The 17,963-nt window shown below is 54.0% G+C and overlaps 5 protein-coding genes across 5 annotated transcripts in view; 1 reads left to right on the forward strand and 4 right to left on the reverse strand.

Annotated features, from left to right (window-relative positions):
- CCM_00192 (uncharacterized protein) overlaps positions 1-564 on the forward strand; it is a gene marked incomplete at both ends in the record, with an annotated part of 1,544 nt that extends 980 nt beyond the window's left edge. The window contains one exon of the mRNA XM_006665352.1: positions 25-564. Coding sequence (XP_006665415.1) covers positions 25-564 — 540 coding nt within the window. The remainder of the gene's footprint in view (positions 1-24) is intronic.
- A 3,001-nt stretch (positions 565-3,565) lies between these two features.
- On the reverse strand, positions 3,566-5,433 carry CCM_00193 (uncharacterized protein; the record flags this gene model as incomplete). Its single annotated transcript, XM_006665353.1, has 7 exons — positions 3,566-3,719; positions 3,878-3,929; positions 4,036-4,295; positions 4,490-4,873; positions 4,926-5,103; positions 5,189-5,265; positions 5,414-5,433. The coding sequence occupies 7 exons, from the start codon at positions 5,431-5,433 to the stop codon at positions 3,566-3,568; spliced, it is 1,125 nt and encodes a 374-aa protein (XP_006665416.1).
- Positions 5,434-7,125: 1,692 nt separating this feature from the next.
- CCM_00194 (protein required for cell viability, putative) lies at positions 7,126-11,190 on the reverse strand (the record flags this gene model as incomplete). The annotated part of the gene is made up of 7 exons (XM_006665354.1): positions 7,126-9,706; positions 9,775-9,859; positions 10,050-10,173; positions 10,364-10,436; positions 10,540-10,726; positions 10,822-11,055; positions 11,121-11,190. The coding sequence occupies 7 exons, from the start codon at positions 11,188-11,190 to the stop codon at positions 7,126-7,128; spliced, it is 3,354 nt and encodes a 1,117-aa protein (XP_006665417.1).
- A 565-nt stretch (positions 11,191-11,755) lies between these two features.
- Positions 11,756-13,288, reverse strand: CCM_00195 (uncharacterized protein; the record flags this gene model as incomplete). Its single annotated transcript, XM_006665355.1, has 6 exons — positions 11,756-12,017; positions 12,059-12,142; positions 12,321-12,551; positions 12,655-12,719; positions 12,768-12,952; positions 13,012-13,288. The coding sequence occupies 6 exons, from the start codon at positions 13,286-13,288 to the stop codon at positions 11,756-11,758; spliced, it is 1,104 nt and encodes a 367-aa protein (XP_006665418.1).
- A 682-nt stretch (positions 13,289-13,970) lies between these two features.
- CCM_00196 (uncharacterized protein) lies at positions 13,971-14,391 on the reverse strand (the record flags this gene model as incomplete). Its single annotated transcript, XM_006665356.1, has 2 exons — positions 13,971-14,204; positions 14,284-14,391. The coding sequence occupies 2 exons, from the start codon at positions 14,389-14,391 to the stop codon at positions 13,971-13,973; spliced, it is 342 nt and encodes a 113-aa protein (XP_006665419.1).
- Positions 14,392-17,963: the final 3,572 nt, after the last annotated feature.

A 17,963-nucleotide genomic window follows, 5' to 3' on the forward strand; every position in this document is an offset into this window, starting at 1 on the left:
GAGAGCGTGCTCGACGCCAAGCAGACGCTGGAGCGCCAGCTCGACCCCGTGCTGCACGCCGTCGACCTGCTCGGCGCCGAGACGCGCCGCATGGAGGACGAGCTCGAGCGCGACTACGAGCGCCTGCGCCTGATGGAGGCCGAGGCGAGGACGCGCGCGAGGGAGAACCGCAGCTTGTTGAAAAAAGCGCACGTGCTGGCGCCCGAGGACGGCGCGGCGGAAGGCGGCGCCAGGGGGGAGGACGGGCAGGGCGTCAAGTTTGACAAGACGACGATGAATCCTTTTCAGGCATGTTCTTTTTTCTCTTTTTTTCTCTTGATCATTTTTGCACGCCGCAGAATTCGCTTGGTACTAACATTGGCCGCATGGTTGCAGAATATCGAGGACCCAGAGATCAAGGACATGGTGGCCACGCTCGGCGCGCACGTCGACAGGCTGCAGGCCAACGTCGAGCAGACGACGGGCGTCGGGGAGCAGATCCAACGGACGCGGGCGGCGCTGCAGGCGGTGCTGGCTGCCAGGGTGGGAGCGCAGACGTACGAGCATGTCGTCCTGGGGCGGTAACAGACATTATCTACAAGCAGATCCAACAAGCAAAAGCAAAACCTGTTGGCAATCTCATCACGACCACGACGGCGTCATGCACGTCACACAAGAATTTGTTTCTCATGGCATTTAGCGTTGGGGGTTTTTGGCGTTGTATTGTGTTTTTTGTTTCTTGATACGTGCTGAGAGGGATCAGCAGTACATAGGCGTTTTCGGGTATTGGCTGGGCATTGACTTGTTTGGAACGGCGGAGGAGCAGTTACAGATGCTACGCTGGTCGGTGAGCCTACGTCAGAGAAAAACTGATACCGTAACAACATTGAGCAATTACATCTACCCTATTTATAAATACCGGAAATGTCCAGATAAATAGCATGATCAAAGGTCTGTCCACGAGAACTGCCATCAAAGCCTACAGAAAACCACTTATATCTCAAGTCACAAGTAACCAAGGTTCACACATTTAGCGAGGGTGTAGTAAGTAATAAATTCAAGAGTACCTATACACCGCTATGTAAGAATGACCTTGGTAGCCCCTCGCTGGGTTGGCCTTTTTAAAAGACTTCCGCAAATCCAAAATCCAAAATCTAAATATATCGTGGCCAGGGCTCTACATGAGACCAATACGTAAGGCGATAAACTTTGGAAAAGCTATCGGCACATGGACAGAGAGAAGAGAATAAATCAAAACAAGTCAGGGTGATGAACCTTGACCCATGTCACATCGGCTTAGCGGCGGAGACGGGCAAAGCCAGAGGGGCTGGGAGCACCGGTGGGCGTGGTACCGTTGTTGACGGGGTAGGGGACGACGGTGACGGTGGCGTCAATGAAGGTGGTAGAGTCAGACTCGCAAGGAGTGGCCGAGGCCGAGGCAGCCGGCTGGGTGGTGACGTTGCCGCCAGCGGGCTTGCTCTGGCTGGCCTTGTCAGCAGGCTTCTCTTGCTCAACCTGCTTGCCGCCAACAGGGAGAGAGCCAGTGGCGCAAGGAGCAGTCACGGTGACAGTAGCGGCGGAAGCGGTAATAGTGGTCTGGGCAACCGTGACGGTAACGGTAGCGGGAGCAGCGCACTTCTCGCAGTTGGAGCCGCTGCCACCGTTGCCGTTGTTACCAGGGACAGGAGCAGGGGTGCTGGTGGTCTTGGCACGAGTAATGGTGACAGTCTTGGTCGAGGTAGAGGTGGCAGTGGTAGTGACCGTCTCCTCAGCAGAAGCAGGGGGGGTGATGGTGGACTTGATGGTGGTGGTGATGACGGTAGGGACAACAGACTGTCTATCACCGGTGCCCAGAGTCAGGGTAATGGTCTTGGTGGAGATGATGTCGGTGGTGCGGAGAGGAGGCTGCTGCTGGCTGGGAAGAGCAGAGGAAGCCGAAGACGACTTGTGCTGCTCAATGATCTTCTTGGAGATGGTGCTGGCCTCGGTAATAGGGCAGACGGTAGTAGTCAAGTCAATCGTCTCAGTGACAGTCTTGATCTGGCGGGCGCTCTCGGGGATAGCAGACATCTCGGGCTTGCCAACGGGGCAGTTAGTGACAGTGGGAGCACAGCTAGTGATGGTTGAGGTGCGGGTGGACTTGACAGTCAGTGTCGTGAGAGCGCCGGCGGGTGTGGGCGTGGGCGTGACCGTGGGCGCGAGGGCGGAGGAAGCAGAGCCGATGGGGGTAGCCGAGTTGTGCTTCTCAATGACCGAAGAGGAAATGGCGCTGGCCTCGCTGACGGGGCAGATAGTGGTTGTCAGGTCAATCGTCTCAGTGACGGTCTGGACCTGGCGGGCGCTCTCAGGGATGGCCGACATCTCGGGCTTACCAGCCGGGCAGTTGGTGACGGTGGGAGCACAGCTGATGATGGTGGAAGTGCGAGTCGTCTGGACGGTCAGGGTGGTGATGGCGTCGGAGGGGAGGGCGGAGGTGCCGTTAGCACGGGGGAAGTGCAGGTGGCGGCCGGGAGTGAAGGCAGCGGCGACAGCGGCGTAAGCGCCGACGAGAGCAAAGGTGGACTTCATCTTGTACTGTTGGTTATACTCGGTGAGGCGATATATAGAATGCGGTGCGAGAGCTCAGAGGCTGATAGAGAGCGTATAAGAGACTGGGGGTATAACCAGTTCCGGAGTCGAGTCGACGGGGATGAGAGCAAGATTGAGAAGGCGTAAAATCAATCGTGGCAAAACCAGCAAGCTCACGAAAAGGAAAGAAAAAGACGCGGCGTCGGTGTATCGAGCTGATGTCTTGGTGAGAGCAAAAAGATGTTGACTGTAGTTGGGACAGATCAACACTAGACTGGTAGTAATGCTAGAGCAATTGAAGTGAAAGAGAAGGTAGAGCAAGGAAAAGAAGGAATGTGGTCGACTCTTTTTGAAGGATGGTGAGAGGGAATGGAGAAGCGAAAAGGAGCGAATAGATAGGTAGATATTATGAGGGTGAGGGTGAGGGCGAGCCTTCAGGCCGCAGGCTGCCAGCCAGTTCTGGCGGGCCGAGCTTTTTTGGAAAGCAAGGAGGGCAGGTGGGGAGGGGATGTGAGTGGGGGGGGATGAAGTGGAGGTAGAGGCGTGTCCCAGGAAAAGCTAAGATGCACACCCCAACGACGAATGAACAAACTGCAATCGAACTAGTTAATAGATAGAGGCCTTTTACAACTTGGAAAAAATTGCGCGGATAGCGGCATCATGATTCTATTCCGCTTCTTGTAACTAGCTTGTATTTACATGCTCGTTGGGTCGTAGGTAACGAACTACCTCCTTCGCCTCCATCTGCACACAACCGCTGTAAGCCAAGCCTGTCCACCCGCCCTGACCCTCCGACAGTCTGTGCTGTGCCTGTGCCTGAGTCAACCCGACGCAGCCAACCACTGTAACCAACCGCTGTTTTTCTGCCTATTCGCTATTACCCAGCTGCCTATATCCTGACTGTTGCTATATTTATTCGTACTCGTCATTCTCGTACCAACTTCAATATTCCCCTATTCTACTCCGTACCTGCTCCGCAGCCCAATCTTCATCACTGCTTCGCCTCTCCCCCAAACTATTAATGACCAGGATCTGGCACCGCCTCATCCATGACGAGTTCTTTCCTTGCTCCGTGGATCCAACTCGGACTTCTCAAGCCGTCGCAGCCTGGCGGGAAATTTGTCTTTTGGATGACCAATTTACCGAGCGCCAAACCTCGTGTCGCACCGCTTCTGATCAATATTCCATAGTTATCTCCCAATTATCAGTCGATGCAGATATTGCCTCACTCCGTCGTCGGCGCGCTTCATCCGGTCCATCCCCGCCCACCGCCATCCAAACAATGCCACAATGGCTGCCGACCATCTCCCCCCTGCAATATCAACTGCACTCAGGCACCGCAGTGGCGTCGTTTCGACTAGATGGATGGGTCTCGATACTGTCTATCCGTATAATACTGATAGTTACAGCTAGCCAGGGTCTGCCTCAAGCTCTTGCCTCTCGCCTAACTAGATGGCCCAAACTCTGACATGTTTACTTGACACCCACCATCCCATTCTGAACATGTCATTGCTCGCTTACCAGTATTCTGGTATTTATTATTGCCGGTGTTCCTATGCTGCCTTCTCATGGCCTCATCTGCTCCGTTTGCTCTCCAGAACCTCTGATCGTAGGAACTCGTAGAGATGCCTGCCAGTTGCCAGTTGCCAGTTGCCAGTTGCCAGTTGCCAGTTGCCAGTTGCCAGTTGCCAGTTGCCAGTTGCCAGTTGCCAGTTGCCAGTTGCCAGTTGCCAGTTGCCAGTTGCCAGCTGCCACGTTGAATAGCGCCCGCTGCCAAACCCCAACATGCCCCTCACCGTTTGTTCACGCCCAACTTTACTTTGCTTTCCTCTCTTTTGATTCTTCTTCTCTGCATCATCCTGTCCTCTCAAGCATAATTGTTTTGTTTCCGACGCCTACGGCCCTAAAAATCCCATCCCATCCCAGGGACACCCAAAGGCACCTCCTCCGCCTCGTCATCCGCTCAGGGGCTTCAAATGCAGGTACCGTCGTATCCTGAGACGAGTCGACAGCCAATCGTTGCCCAAAGCCGACGCCATCCCGGGCCGCTCGGCGAAGGCCTTGCTTTTCTGGGCCTAGCGAGCACCGAAAAAGACGCCAGGAGGCCCAGGGATACCTGTTGCACGATCGACGCCACCGCCCCACGCTACCAACTGCTTGCGAAGTCCTCCTAGCTCCTAGCTCAAAGAGACAGCACAACGATACGATACCCCTGCGCTCTTCGTCAAGCTTCCAAGCTTCCCAGGAACGCCTCGTCGCCCCCTCTTCATTCCTCCACGCGCTCGCCTGGTCCCTTGGCGCCCCTCCACCAACCACTCTCGCTTTGCTACGCGTCCTCTGCTTGGCCCCGACGCCTCGGATGGCTCCTCGTCACACACAATGCCGACATTGTCCTGCGTCCTGCGTCATCCCATTCCATCCCACACTTCAACGCGATGCGATGCGATCCAGATGCACGCGTGTACTCTGTACAGAGTACTCCTTCACTCAACGCACGATGCGCACCACAGGCTATCAGTGCTCCTTTGTAACCAGCGACTCGCCGGAGACTCGAAACTAGCAGACCAAGAATTATGCGAGCAAACAGTGCACGGTGAATATTTTGTTCTCATTCGTCCACAGTCACAGCCCAGCTTTTAACTTTGGTCAAAGCTGGGGCCGCCAGGAACAACAAACTCTATTGCACTTGACCACCCGAGGGTTGCTCGCGGCCTGTACCTTGAGCCCACGACAAAAAAAATATTATAAAACACTTGCAACCCGTTTATTCGGATACTTGATGGCGAATTTGTTTGAATAAGTGACCTAACATGGCAAACTAGATTTTTACATCAACCTGCATCCACATCCACATGCGCCAACCCACGCTGACCCCTCATCTGACATTCTTCGCCTTACCCAAGATTCAACAGTGCTCTGAGCTCACACCTTCGAGAGCTGAACAAGTCTCGCTGGGCTTATTATTTTATATTTGAACCCGATAGCATCTTTGATGGTAAGGCGTCAGGCTGCAACACATCGTCATAATAATACTTGTAGTCTGCGTGGCTTGACAAAGCAATTTGGCTGCATAAATGTTCGCCCTGACCTTTGAGCCACTCAGCACACACCCTGCGCTTCGTCACACCCTCCCTTCCATCCCTGTCATGAAACACGAGGGCCCGTACGCTGGTAAAAGAAAAAGTACTCAGATGCGCCTTGTCAAAAATGTCGCGTTATTCGGGCTTTGGCTCACTGCTTGCCCTGAATCGCCAACTTTGTTTTAGTTATCTTGAGAAAAAGCGCTTCACTGAGCGACTGGCGTGCTCAACCGGTTTGATGTTTGATATCTCTCGCGTTGCCATGCTTCAGTCGGGGACCTAAGCACTGCCCTTGCACAGCCATTTCGTCTCATTGTAATCTGTACACCGTATTAATAAATTAGCGATGATTTATTGAGGAGATTATCAGGCGCTATTAACTCGTATATAAATGTAGGCGCTGTTATTCGGGTTATTGAAGTTGCTCTGCTGGGATAATCAGCGCCACACCGCCAACCACTCATCATCCAACGCGAAGCCAACAAGAACCTTATTCGTCGCCAGTAAATTACGTGGGCGGCCAATCTAATACCATGCTGGAGCTCATCCATCCGTTCATCTTCCAGTAACTATCCTCTCCTTGGCCTCGACCGTTTTACACCTGCCAAGTTTAGGGTAGTTGGTTCAACGGGTGAACGCCATTGTTAGACGTAGACGTCCACGAGCGCCTGTAGATCCGTTGGCCCAGACCCCTGGGGGCCAATTCTCGAAAGGGCGTTCCTCCATGCAAAAACGGACAAGCTGGTAATCTGTAGTTACAGATTAAATTATAAAGGGCCGGTACTATAATATCGGACATGATCCCAAAACGAGGCGTGCGAAACCAGGAACCCGCTGATGGTTCATAAGAGCTGCCAGATATTGCTCCGACGGTTTATGCGCGCGCCGATTTGCCTCAATGGCTATGCTGCGACAGCCTCCCGCCCACACCGCTGCGCATAAAACGTGGGATTGTTTATGCAACGTTATTTTTTCTTCGCTTGTCAATATCTGGTATCGATATTTTTTTCCGACTCTCCCCACCCGCGGCTTCGCCTCACACGGGGTGCACACGGGGTGAAGGCACGACTCATTCTCAAGCTATTTTTACAACCGGTTTCTTTCCCGCAATTCCTTTTCTATTGCCCACATAGATATGTAGTATAGACATGGCTCTTGGTCGTATTTCTTTCTTTCTTTATTTTCGGTTGCTTGGTCTTTGCTCATCCGTTGATGATACAACTGGGGTTGCACGGGGGAAGGGAGCATGATCACAAGAGAGGCAATGGGGCGGCGGCACAGCCCAGTTGCATATACTTATGACGATGCGCAGCAGTATCAGATATGCGAAAATAACGCTCCTATTAGAGTAGTTCATATGCCGTCTTGCAGAACCGGGCACATGCCGCCCAAAAGCACCAACAAGGTCCACGGCCCATGCAAGCACCCATCTCGTAGTTGCTCAAGTCTATATACCCCCAGCCACAATACGGCAAAGAAGAACGACCCATTTCCTTAGTTACTCAATCTCCTCTATCCTTGGCCTTTGATGCGGCCGCCCACCGCTCACCCTCAGCCCCGCCAGGCTGCCGCCGCCGCCGTCGCCCGCCGCCGTCGGGAGCAGCGCGCTGGTCGCCTGCCACACGGCGAGACTCTCGACAGCGTCCCGCGCGTGCTCCCTCACCAGCCCGTCATTGTCCGTGGCGGCCACGTACTCGAGCGAGCGCCGAATATCAGCCGCGCTGGCGCCCGTCAGGCCAAAGCCCAGCGAGGCCGGGCCGCCCTCGTCGCGAGCGGCGGCGAGGGCCCGCAGGAAGCTCAGAATGGTAATGATGGCAGCCCGTCGGAGAATGGCCCGCTCGGGCTCGGGCTCGAGCGCAAGCACGTGCAGGCACAGGTCGACGGCGGCCGACGCCGGCGCGGGCCCGACGCCGCGCAGGTGGCTCTCGAGGGCGGCGCCGAGGATGGAGAGCGCCGAGGCACGCATACGCACGTCTTCGCTGCCGCGCTTGCTCTCCCAGCCCTGGACGATTTGCGCCAGGATGTCGTTGTCGGCCCGGTCTTGTTCGGTCAGCTCCTCCTCTTCCTCCTCGTCCTCCATGTCCGCGTCCTCGTCACCGAGTGCCTTTTTTCTCTCCTTGAGCTTCCGCATGCGCTCCTCGCGGGCCTGCCGCGCGAGCGTCTTGGGGCGGTGGCCGCGGCGCCCGGCAATGGACAGGAGCGTCTCGCATGCCTGCTGGGCAATGTCACCGGTGAAGGTCTGGCCGAGCCGCTCAATGACGTGCGCGAGGGCCTCGCCGAAGCGCAGGCGCGTGTCGGTCGTGGCCTTTTCCTGGGCGTCGAGGTACTGGTCTAGAATCTCCTTCATGGTGGTTTTCGGGTGCTTGTTGGCGAGCTGGGTAAACATCTTGACAACTTGCAGGTTGATGTAGTCTTCATTTTCAGCCAGGAGATTAGACAGGAGCACGGAGACGGCAGTGATGTCCAGAATTGGGCTCTCGGCTACGATGAGGCCAGAGAGGAGCTTGAGGCCTTCGGCGACAATGGGCGGCGGGTTCTCCTTGTCGCCGGTGATGTAGCCCATGGCAAGGTTGTAGGTTTTGCGGTCTTCCACTTTCCTGCTGTCGGGTGGTCCCTTACCCTTGTCGTCGTCGTCGAGCTCGTCGCGGTACTTGAGTAATAGGCTTAGATTTCGTGCCGTTCCGGAAACATCAGCTCGGTCTTCTTGGGATAACCGGTCAAGAGACTGCTCCACTACTTGCAGTTCTTTTGGATTGATGTCGGATTTCTGGAACGTCGGTGCTGTCACTGCTAGGTTGACCAAGCTCAAAACCACACTGATGACTTCGTCTCCGAGCGGAGATTTTGCATCCGCTTCAAAGATTTGGGTGATGAGCTCGAGGAGCTGGTCGAAATGACTGATGAGCTTGTCTGGCGCCTTTTCCATCAGCTGCTGTAGAATGGAAACCTCCATAAGGTCTTCGATAGGACTCCCCGATTCGGTCTTGACGGGAGAGAAGAGGCTGATGTCCGCGTTACTTGACTGCTTCCCTGCCGTTTCCACCCAGCGCCGTAGTAATGATAAGAATATAGAGGATGTATCCTCTGCCGAGCAAGCGCCCGAAATGTACTCCGCCAAGGTGGTCGCTCTATATTCAATATCGGTCCAGTCAAGGTCAGGTGGCTGCGAGGCATCTGGCGGTGGAAGCGCCGTGATTTCCACCGCTCCAGAGGTCGTCATAGTATAGCGCCATGGCGTTGCTATGGATGTAGAAGTTGTTGGCATTGTAGACGAGCCCTTGCAGGTGAGATTCGCAATGAGGGGCTTCACGCTTTCGAGGTTTCCGAATAACTGTAAATATGTCCGCAACAGCTTCCTTGCGGGGGTGTATACTGAATTCTGCACCGCTTCATTAGGATTGTTCCAGGAAGCAAGAGCCCATATTTGCAGAATAATACGCCCAAGTATTCTCTTGCATAGGCCTGGTGATGGATTTGACAGCACCAAGACCTGCAAGCGCTGAAGAGCTTCTTGCAGCGCATCTGCTTCGACGAGCACCTTGGGTTTCGAGAGATCAATGATCTCATCTTCCTCCTCCTTCTTGCCAGGACTCCTCTGCCTCAACGATGGATTAACACCCTCAAGAAGCGGCTGCACGAAAACGTTCCACCCAGCCGAGCCCGGCGCGCCGTAGGCCTTTTTGCCGAGGATTCCAAAGCCCACAATCTGCGCTGCGGTGCGCGCGAGATCCGGCCCAGCCGTGCCGTCCATCAGCGCGAAAACCTGCGCCGATATCCCCGAAAACCAGTATTCTGCCGTCATGCCCACCGGCACCGACGAGAGGAGTTTGGTGGCGACCGCGACGGCCTCGTGGGTGATGCCAGCGCCCTGCTTTTGCGGCTCCTGTCCGCCGGACGGATCGGCCGCGCCCACGTTGCTGGGATGCACGGAAAAGACGAGCTCTAGCGTGCCGCGGACACCGTCGTTGCGCAGCGGAATGAGCGTCAGGGTCTGCATGAGTGGCTGCCGCAGCCATGGCGGGACAACGTCCGGCTTGATGAGGGCGTTGAGGGCGTGTAGAAGGGTCCAGGTGTCAACCCTGCGATGGCAATTGTGAGATTCAACCTTTGAAGGAGATGGGACTTTGAGAAGACAACTCTGACGTACTGTTTTACAAGGTCATCGTATCTCAGACGTCCGGCTTCCCGAGTGACCTCATCGCTAGCGGGGTTGAAGGCTTCTTTGGCTACATCTATTATCTCTTGTATCAGGTTTGGCTTTTTCTCTTCTGTATTGGGCGCGTCAGCCATAACGGTGGATGCACGATGTTGATGAATGTATTTCTAGTGTGTAGAGTGATGAGAGAGACACGACTTTCACGATTCCACATTGGACAGGCGATTTCTAGTTTAATGCGACCAAGTTTGCCGATTGCTGCAGACCTTTGTGACTCAGCCACAGCCTCGAAGTGTGGCTAGTGGCCGGTGTGGCGCGAGCTTGACTGGAGCCAGCTTCCTCGGCTGGGGGCAAACGTTGTTGCCACGACAGATGTGAACGGTTCTGAGGCTGAATAAGACTTGAATTGAACGCGTCACTTTATTCATACATGAATTTTGGCTTCTCTATAGTGATATACACCTTGCAAACGCCGTCGCAGCAAACAGTCAAGAAATCGTTGACCAGGATGTGGGTGGCCTGTGCGTCCAAGCTCTAGGTACAAATCGCGTCTCCCAGAACGCGTCTTCCTCTCACTCACTTCAACTTCAACCACAACGCTGTAGCTGAGGCCCGAATTCGCAGCTCGAAGGCCAGCTTCCATCCAATGATCCCTTCAAATGTTCACCATTTACTTTCCACAACGTTGACGCTACTAATGCTTCGACTTGTTCGCCTCGCCGGCAACCACCCAATTTGCACCGTCGCCTGCCCTACAGTTCACCGGCACGCATTTTCCGCAAGGAATGTCTACCGCAGACCCCTCTATGAAGGTATGGATGCCCGCGCAAGCGCTCCCGAGCCTGCATCAGGACCTCGCTGCTAGCTGCTGCTGGACATTGTCGCGGGTTCAACGCATCCAGCAAGGGGTGCCCGGCCGACCAAGGGGGAATGCGTGTCGGAACTTAACCCTAAGTAATCCTTCTGGTTTTCTTCAAGTCTTGTGCCTCTGCCGTCGGCAGCCTTCTAAGTTGCGCGAGGATCCTCGGATGCCTTTACCCGCTGAAAAGTTGGATTGGCTGATGATTGGAACCTCTGCTGCGACAGACTGGCTCGCGCCGACGGCCCGGTTGCCTCTTCCGTCCCGGAGGCAGGTCAAAGGTGAGGATGCCATGAGTCGTGTGGTAAGAGTCTCTGGTCTGAGACCGCTCGTCCGCTCCTCTCCGCCGGAACCAGTGCTGTGGTTTTGACAGCACGGCTGATCGAGTGGTGCGGTCTGAACAACTCTGGGAGCTGATATGGCGTTGAAAATAGAGACAATTGAGGAGTGCAAGTTGAGCTTGAATGCGGTCACACACAGAGATGGCGTTTCACGATCCTAATCCAGCTTCCCCTCGCCGGAGGTTTTGTCAGCGTCATGCCTGGCATTACTGCGAGAGATTGCGTGGATCACATACAGAAACGCTGCTCGTACTTCCACTGCCCATTCATAATGCTCTCGGATCTTGAGCCCTCAGTCTCTCAACTGCCGAAGTGGCCCCGGAACTACGGAATGCCCCTCGAGCCACATGTTCGCCCCGGCGACAGCGTGGCAGATGGTCCAGCTAGGCACATTAGCTTCCACACGTCAGCTAGGTCCGACGTGATGGAAGGCGCCAGTCCACCGCTGAATGCCCCGCGGCATCAGCATCTTCCTCTGTTTCTGGGTCTCCCCAAAGACGAGATGAAAGCGCGTTTTTTATGGATGTCTTTTGTGCGTGCGGCAATGCTTCCTTTTTCCGGCTTGCCTGGCAAGCTTTGATGGGAATGAAACAAAAACTAGTCCCTGCGGGCAGTGCAATACATACAGAACAAGTCAGCATGAGCTAGCGACCTTGTTGTTTGGAAATGGTAATGGCTGGACTGGGCGTTGGTGGAAACCAGCCAGATGACAGCAGCGAAATGCTACGGCTTCGGTAACGGGTGACCCGAGTGATGTAATGTCTTCTTGGGCTCAATTGAGCAGACAGCGCCGATCCAAAAAGCCGTGTTGGGACCCATCTCGTGTTGGTGTCAAAGTTTCGTACTTGTCCGGTACTGTGGGCTGGCGGAGCTGGCTGCAAGCTTGAGATGTGCCTTGCGGCGTTTCCGTGCTGAATTCATTCGCCTTGAAAGGACAGGCCTTGGGATGTGGGCAGTCCTGGTTGTCTCGGCCGTCAGAAACGTCGGACGGGACAACCCCCCACGTTGGAGGGGATAAGTTACACCTTACCTGACTGCCTTGTACGAAATGCTAATATCAGAACAGGAAATTCACATGTTGAGAATCGGCAAACCGGATCTGATAAGGTCAACAAGACATGGGGCCACAATGACCTTGGCGACGTAGCATCCGTATCGACTGCCGAAGTACGGATATTAAGAGGACGAGACCAAGCCGCAGCCCAATTTAAAAAGCCAACTCGGTCCTGCCCGGCGCACAGACAATCGACGTTGACGGACGCCACATTTTAATCCCTGGAGACGTAGGGCTCTCTTGTGCCGAAACCGTTGCAAATGATGCAACCTCTCCGGCTCACACATGATGAGACTCGAACCCTGGCTCGATGATCTCCATCCTAACCAGCTGAAGTACCACCCGGCTCAAATGGCGGTCGTGACACAAACATGCAGCTCGTTGGGTCGCATGGCACCATTGTGACACTTTGGACTTGTCCCGAAGGCCCTGCCTGAACCCTATCACGTTACACAGCTGCGCCCAACGGGTTGTAGAGCCAAAGGAACCATGGACAACTGCTTGGCGGTTTGTTCTTTAATAAGCTTTGATACGAAGGTTCTTTGGACGTGAAACGTAGAAACCGTTTGACTTGATGACGCGATGGCGCGCCCTTAAGTCATGGCGGCGCCACCTACTGCGCCACATCAAAGTAGGGACTGACTTGGTCCCATGCTTGACTCGATGCCAATGCAGGTTGTAACTAATAATATGTGAAAGAAGAGGTTAATAGTCGACCATGGAGACCAACAGCCAGACCGCCACGATGAAGGCCGAACATGCCCCGTCTTTCTCCGACCAGAGCTGTGCCCAGGGCGGGCTGATGGGCTCGACTCATGCTCATGCATCGAGATATGCCGCGGCCCTCGTCATTTACCAGTCTGTATCTAGCATGAAGAGTGGCGTGGAGACTGGGATGGACCGGCATGAAGCAGTCTGATAATAGATGCCACGCAGACCAGGTACCCAATTTGTCCATGGGGCTGTTGACCGACCTTGGCGGGTTGCACGGGTGGCGCATCTGCGTTCGCCTTTCTGCTGCCCATCGGCAGCGCGCTCGTGGCAAAAGAAAGGGGGATAATAAAGGATAAATAAAATCCGGGCAAAATTGATGAGTGAGATCAGGATCCCCGGGTCGACTGATATGCAAGCTGTGATGAATGTTGTGCAACTGTGATGCTGCAGTCTCAGAGGCCCCGGATGGCGGTGGCGGTGGTTGTGGCGCATCGTGGCCCCGTCCGCTTCGAACTCGGTGCAGCAGCCTGCATGCATTTTCGACGGCCAAAGAGGGTGTGAGGACCCTCGCTGGCAGACGGCAGATGTGGTTGAAGCAGGATATTACCGAGAAAATCGTTGGAGAATAATATAGAAAATAATACAAAATATACAAAATAATATTCCCGGGGGCGTGTGTCTTGGTCTCGGCCAGTCTACTTGGGTTCCACGACAGGCTGTCGTCCAGCTGAGACGGGACGAGGCATTGATTTATGACGAGTCCTGCTAGCTATTGATAGGAGATGCCCCAAGTTAGATTCTGCGTTGTTCAGTTTTTGAAGAACCATTTCATTCCCTAGATACTGCGGTGTTCATTCTCAAAAGAAGCATCCCCTAAATTCTACCTTGTCATTTTTTTTATAAAACCATTCGCATAGTCTAAACGCCTGCTCTTCCCAATTGCTAGTCTAATTATAAACAGTATCTGCGCACTAATAACTACATGAACCATAGTGAAAGTATCCGTATGCTTCCCGCGAGGGGCATCTGCAAGAAAAACCCAATCAAACCCCAAATCGCACTTTTTTTTTCGCGCCGTATTATATTTGCCTTCTTTTGCAAGAAAAACTCTCATTTTTTGCTCCCCGCTGCTTTTCTGTCGTGTCTCGTAATAATCGTGTCAGTCTTCCCGTCTGGCACCAATCTGCTGCGAGGCACTGCTCTCGGAGCTCGTTCGCCGTCAATGGGCACTAGCCATGAGAGAGCTTCCCCTAGGCATCATTGTCGTAACCGGCATGGCGGGTGGAGGGCGCAGAGCCTTGGATCGGAGGATGAGGCTCTCTTCGCCCTGATCTGACACGGCGATCTCGAGTCGGGCGTACTGCAGGATGCCATTGCTGACGTGAGGCGCCATGATGTCTCTCGACGCTGCCCAGGCCGAAGCTGGATAAGGCTCGTCATCACGACCGATGGCCTTTTTCCCAACCAAAAAAATAATCATACCAATTAGCGTGGCTGAGGGGGAGACAAGAGCTGCGTGAGGAAACACTTACAAGGCAGGTTGAGCATGGCGTATCATTCACCCACACCCAGTTCTTGCAGTCGTGAGAGAGAAAGTATTTGCAGCGATACTTGTAGAAACCACCACCAGGGGAACTCATCTTTGACAGCCGAACTAGGGGACGGGAGTGTGGGTTTGACAGAGAACGGATGGCAGGAGGTCGGATGTGTGTGTGTGTGGGTAAAAGGGAAGCGCGTAACAGATGAGACGGCGTGGGGGAAGTGGCTGGCAGACTCAATCTCTTTAGCTCCTTGGTAAAAGAAAAAAAGGCGATTAGAGAATATTCTAGTGCGCTGCTAACAAGGCAAAGATTGGCTTGCTACTTGTCGTTTATATAGAGGGCCGAGGAAAGGGTGTGGAAAGGCCAGGTTTGCTCTCCTCGCAGGACCTTATATATATCACGAAAGAGAGGTGAGAGAGAGAGGGACCAAGAAAATAAAAATGGAGTTGGAGTGTGGTACAAGTCCCAGGCAACTGGAAAGGGAGGGCAATAAGCAATTGGTGATGATGTAGGACACGAGCCGGGGACCCTTCTCCGAAACTCGCGTGGGTTTTTTTCGTCGTCGTCGTCGTTGTACGGGAGTAACAATTAAAGAGGGAAAAAATGGGCGCGGTACTGGTAGGGTAGAAAGAAAAGAAAGAGAAGTAGTATGCCGAACGGCGGCGGCGCCTGATTGCGTTGAACAGGAAGGAATCGGTGTGCTACTGGTGACAGAAACAACGCTCGGAAGATGGAAACCAGGGCCCGCGCGGTCCCGGAGGTGGACAAGGTTTCTGGGACGAGGCGACGAGGCGTGATTCGAGAGAGGCACTGGCAGTGGTGAAGCTGTTGTTGTTGGGCGTGCAAAGTGCTGGACCACCCCCAGGATTGACAGGTGCCGCGCAGGGCGTTGAATATCAGTAAACTACAGAAAAGAAAAGGACCAATTCTACAGAGTAAGTTACAGGGGACAAAGGTCGCCAAGGCAAGCCCAGTGCTTGTATCCATTTTCGCATTTGTTCATGGGCTATTGCATGGACAGAACAGGGTCGAGGGAACAACAACGGCTTTTCGATTGCGCAAGTTTTTTTTTCTTGGTCCTATTATTATTATTTGACAAAGAATGACGAAAGGGGAGGGTGGGCATTGAGAAATAATGGTAATAATAAAAACAATTAAAAAAATACCAAGGTGTCTTTAACTGCGGCTCCGTTTCATAACGGCATGGGATTGGCGTTTGGTCCCCCTGCCTTTTGCATGAGGTCAAGCCCCCCCCCCCCCCCATCTCCCCCCTGGTCCATGGCATGGCCTCGTCATTTCAACCACACGCGCACCCGCACGCCGCACACACCGGATGTTGTGCTCGAGGCCTCGAGCCGACAAGGTGATTGGAGCAAGCGGGAAGGTTGGAAGGGGAGGGGGGGGGGCGCGCCAGCAGGCCCTTGTTCAATGTCCTCTCTCTCCAAGATTGCTGCCCAGGACCGCATCAGATAAAGAAAAAGCCGTTTACTGGTAGATACAGTGAGGTGTGTGGTTGGCAAGATTTGGTAACTACGTACGCGGGCATCAACTTGTAAGTGTTGACGAAAGACGCTCGGTAGTTAGGGATAAAATATTAAGACGAAAGAAGAGACTGGTCGTGACAATGGGAGCGGGTTAGGATTCGGTAGTTGCCAAAAAAAAGAAAAGAAAAAAGGGACTTGGTTGCTCCTCGTTGGACACGTGTTACCGGCGGGAAGCCGAAGCCGTAGCGCCGGCCGGCCCAGGGCAAAGAGGCCGTGCGGGCCGAGCCTATTTTCCTGGGGCCGGGAATTGACAGGAAACGAAGAAACCAGCCAAGAAGAAAAAAAAGAAGAAATGTGTTTGAGGAAAATAAATCTAAAAATAATGGAAAATGAGCAAAAATTGATGGAAAGTAAAAAGAGTCTTTTTGGTTTTCGAGGTTTCAGGGCACCAGCAGGGTGTCTCGCAGACCTGGGCACCCCTGCTGGACTCACACACACACACACAGCCCTGCGGGTAACTCACTAAGAAGAATCGAACCTTTTTTGTCAAGTGGTTTATTTTGTTAGTCTGAGAATCTGCCGAAAGAGGTCAAAATCAGGTTGATTTAGGATTTAGAGTTTTTGAGATTCAAAGGCAACGGCCGTGCCCGAATGCAAGGCTACCTCATGACAAGGAGCAGGCGGAATCGGAAACAGAGAGGGGGGGGCGCGCCCAAAAAAAAACGAAAAAAAAAAGACTTGTAATAATAACCAACTGGTACGGGTAACTACCTCACCGACGGCAGAGAGAGGACAAAAATATCGTCGACGTTTTTGCATCGCGCACCTTGACAGGTGGTTGTGGAGCCACCCCCAAAGCCCCCCAAAGCAACGACTCCTCTTCCTCCACGCGCAAGACACCATTGGCCACGAGGCCATACGCCGAGAAGAAGGAAAAAGCCACTTACTTTCCCGTCTCTAAGTAACTGGGTAGGCATTTGTTCCTTCTTTCTACCTGAGAATGGAGTCCGCCGTCCCAGAAAACAGCAACACCAACAGGGCTGTACGACGACGCCCCCCTCCCCCCCCGCTCACCAGAAAGCGCCCCCAGGTTTGGGATTTCGATAACGTTTCCAAACAGAAAAGCTACCTTGACCCAGCCACGCCCCCCCCTCCCCCCCCCTGGCCTTGCTGGCCTAGCCCACCCTGCTCTAGAACCAAATAGTCATGGACTCTGGATCAAATGATTCAAGTCAAAAGAAGAAAAAAAAACGAGACTAGAACGTTGTTCGTTTCCGGTTCGTCCGGGCTTCTGTGAGGCTTGGCTCGGCAATGGCGTCGCGCGCCGAACGGCTCCTAGCGTGTCTACACTTTATATCCGCGGCTTTCTCTGTTCTCCATTGACGCCCAAACCTTCCCTTCCCCCGCCCTCCCAACAAATTGAACACAAACGACGTAATAATAATAGCATGTGTGCTTCTTTTCAGCGAACCCGGTATCGGTTGCCCATCTTGGGCACGGAGGGGGAATTTGACTTGTTACCTACCTACCTACGGATTAGCCAACCAATTGAACTGAGCTTGCGTGGCGCGGCACCGGAAAAAGACTTTGTCCATTCACCAGCCAAAAGCAGGGTTGGTCCTCCCCCCCCCCTTCCGTTTCGGAACACTTCCCTTCAGCACGCAAACGCCACCAAGCCAAGGACAAAAAGAACCCAGCGCCAGGCAACATCCTAACTAGTTACGGAGTACGGAGTACATCTTCTTCTCCCAGCGCCATGCGTGACAGGGTCGGGAACTACGTACTGCCTACCCGGTGCGCCCGCCGCGCGTGTGTGCGCTCGCGCGCCACTTGGGAATGACGAGCCCTGCAGCAGGACGGATGCCCGTGAAAATGCAGCCATCCTGCCCGCCACCTGGGAAGGAAGAAATGTGCTCTCCCACACACTCACAACTCACAACACATTGCATCACCGTGTACGGAGGACTACGAATACAGCAGCGAAAACAACAAGACGACGTCTTCGACTGAGCAGGGCCAAGGCATCCGTCCCAGCGTCGCATCGCAGGCGACAACGTCTGGCACACACCACACAGCCGAGCCCGAGCCCGATCGCCCATCGCGGATGCATCCTCCCGCGTTGTACGCATAAGCAGTCATGAATTCCTTGGGCTTCCTCTTGCTGCTGTGTCTGCAGCAATGCAAAAA

This window comes from Cordyceps militaris (assembly GCF_000225605.1).
Source record: "Cordyceps militaris CM01 unplaced genomic scaffold CCM_S00001, whole genome shotgun sequence".
NCBI lineage: Eukaryota > Fungi > Ascomycota > Sordariomycetes > Hypocreales > Cordycipitaceae > Cordyceps > Cordyceps militaris.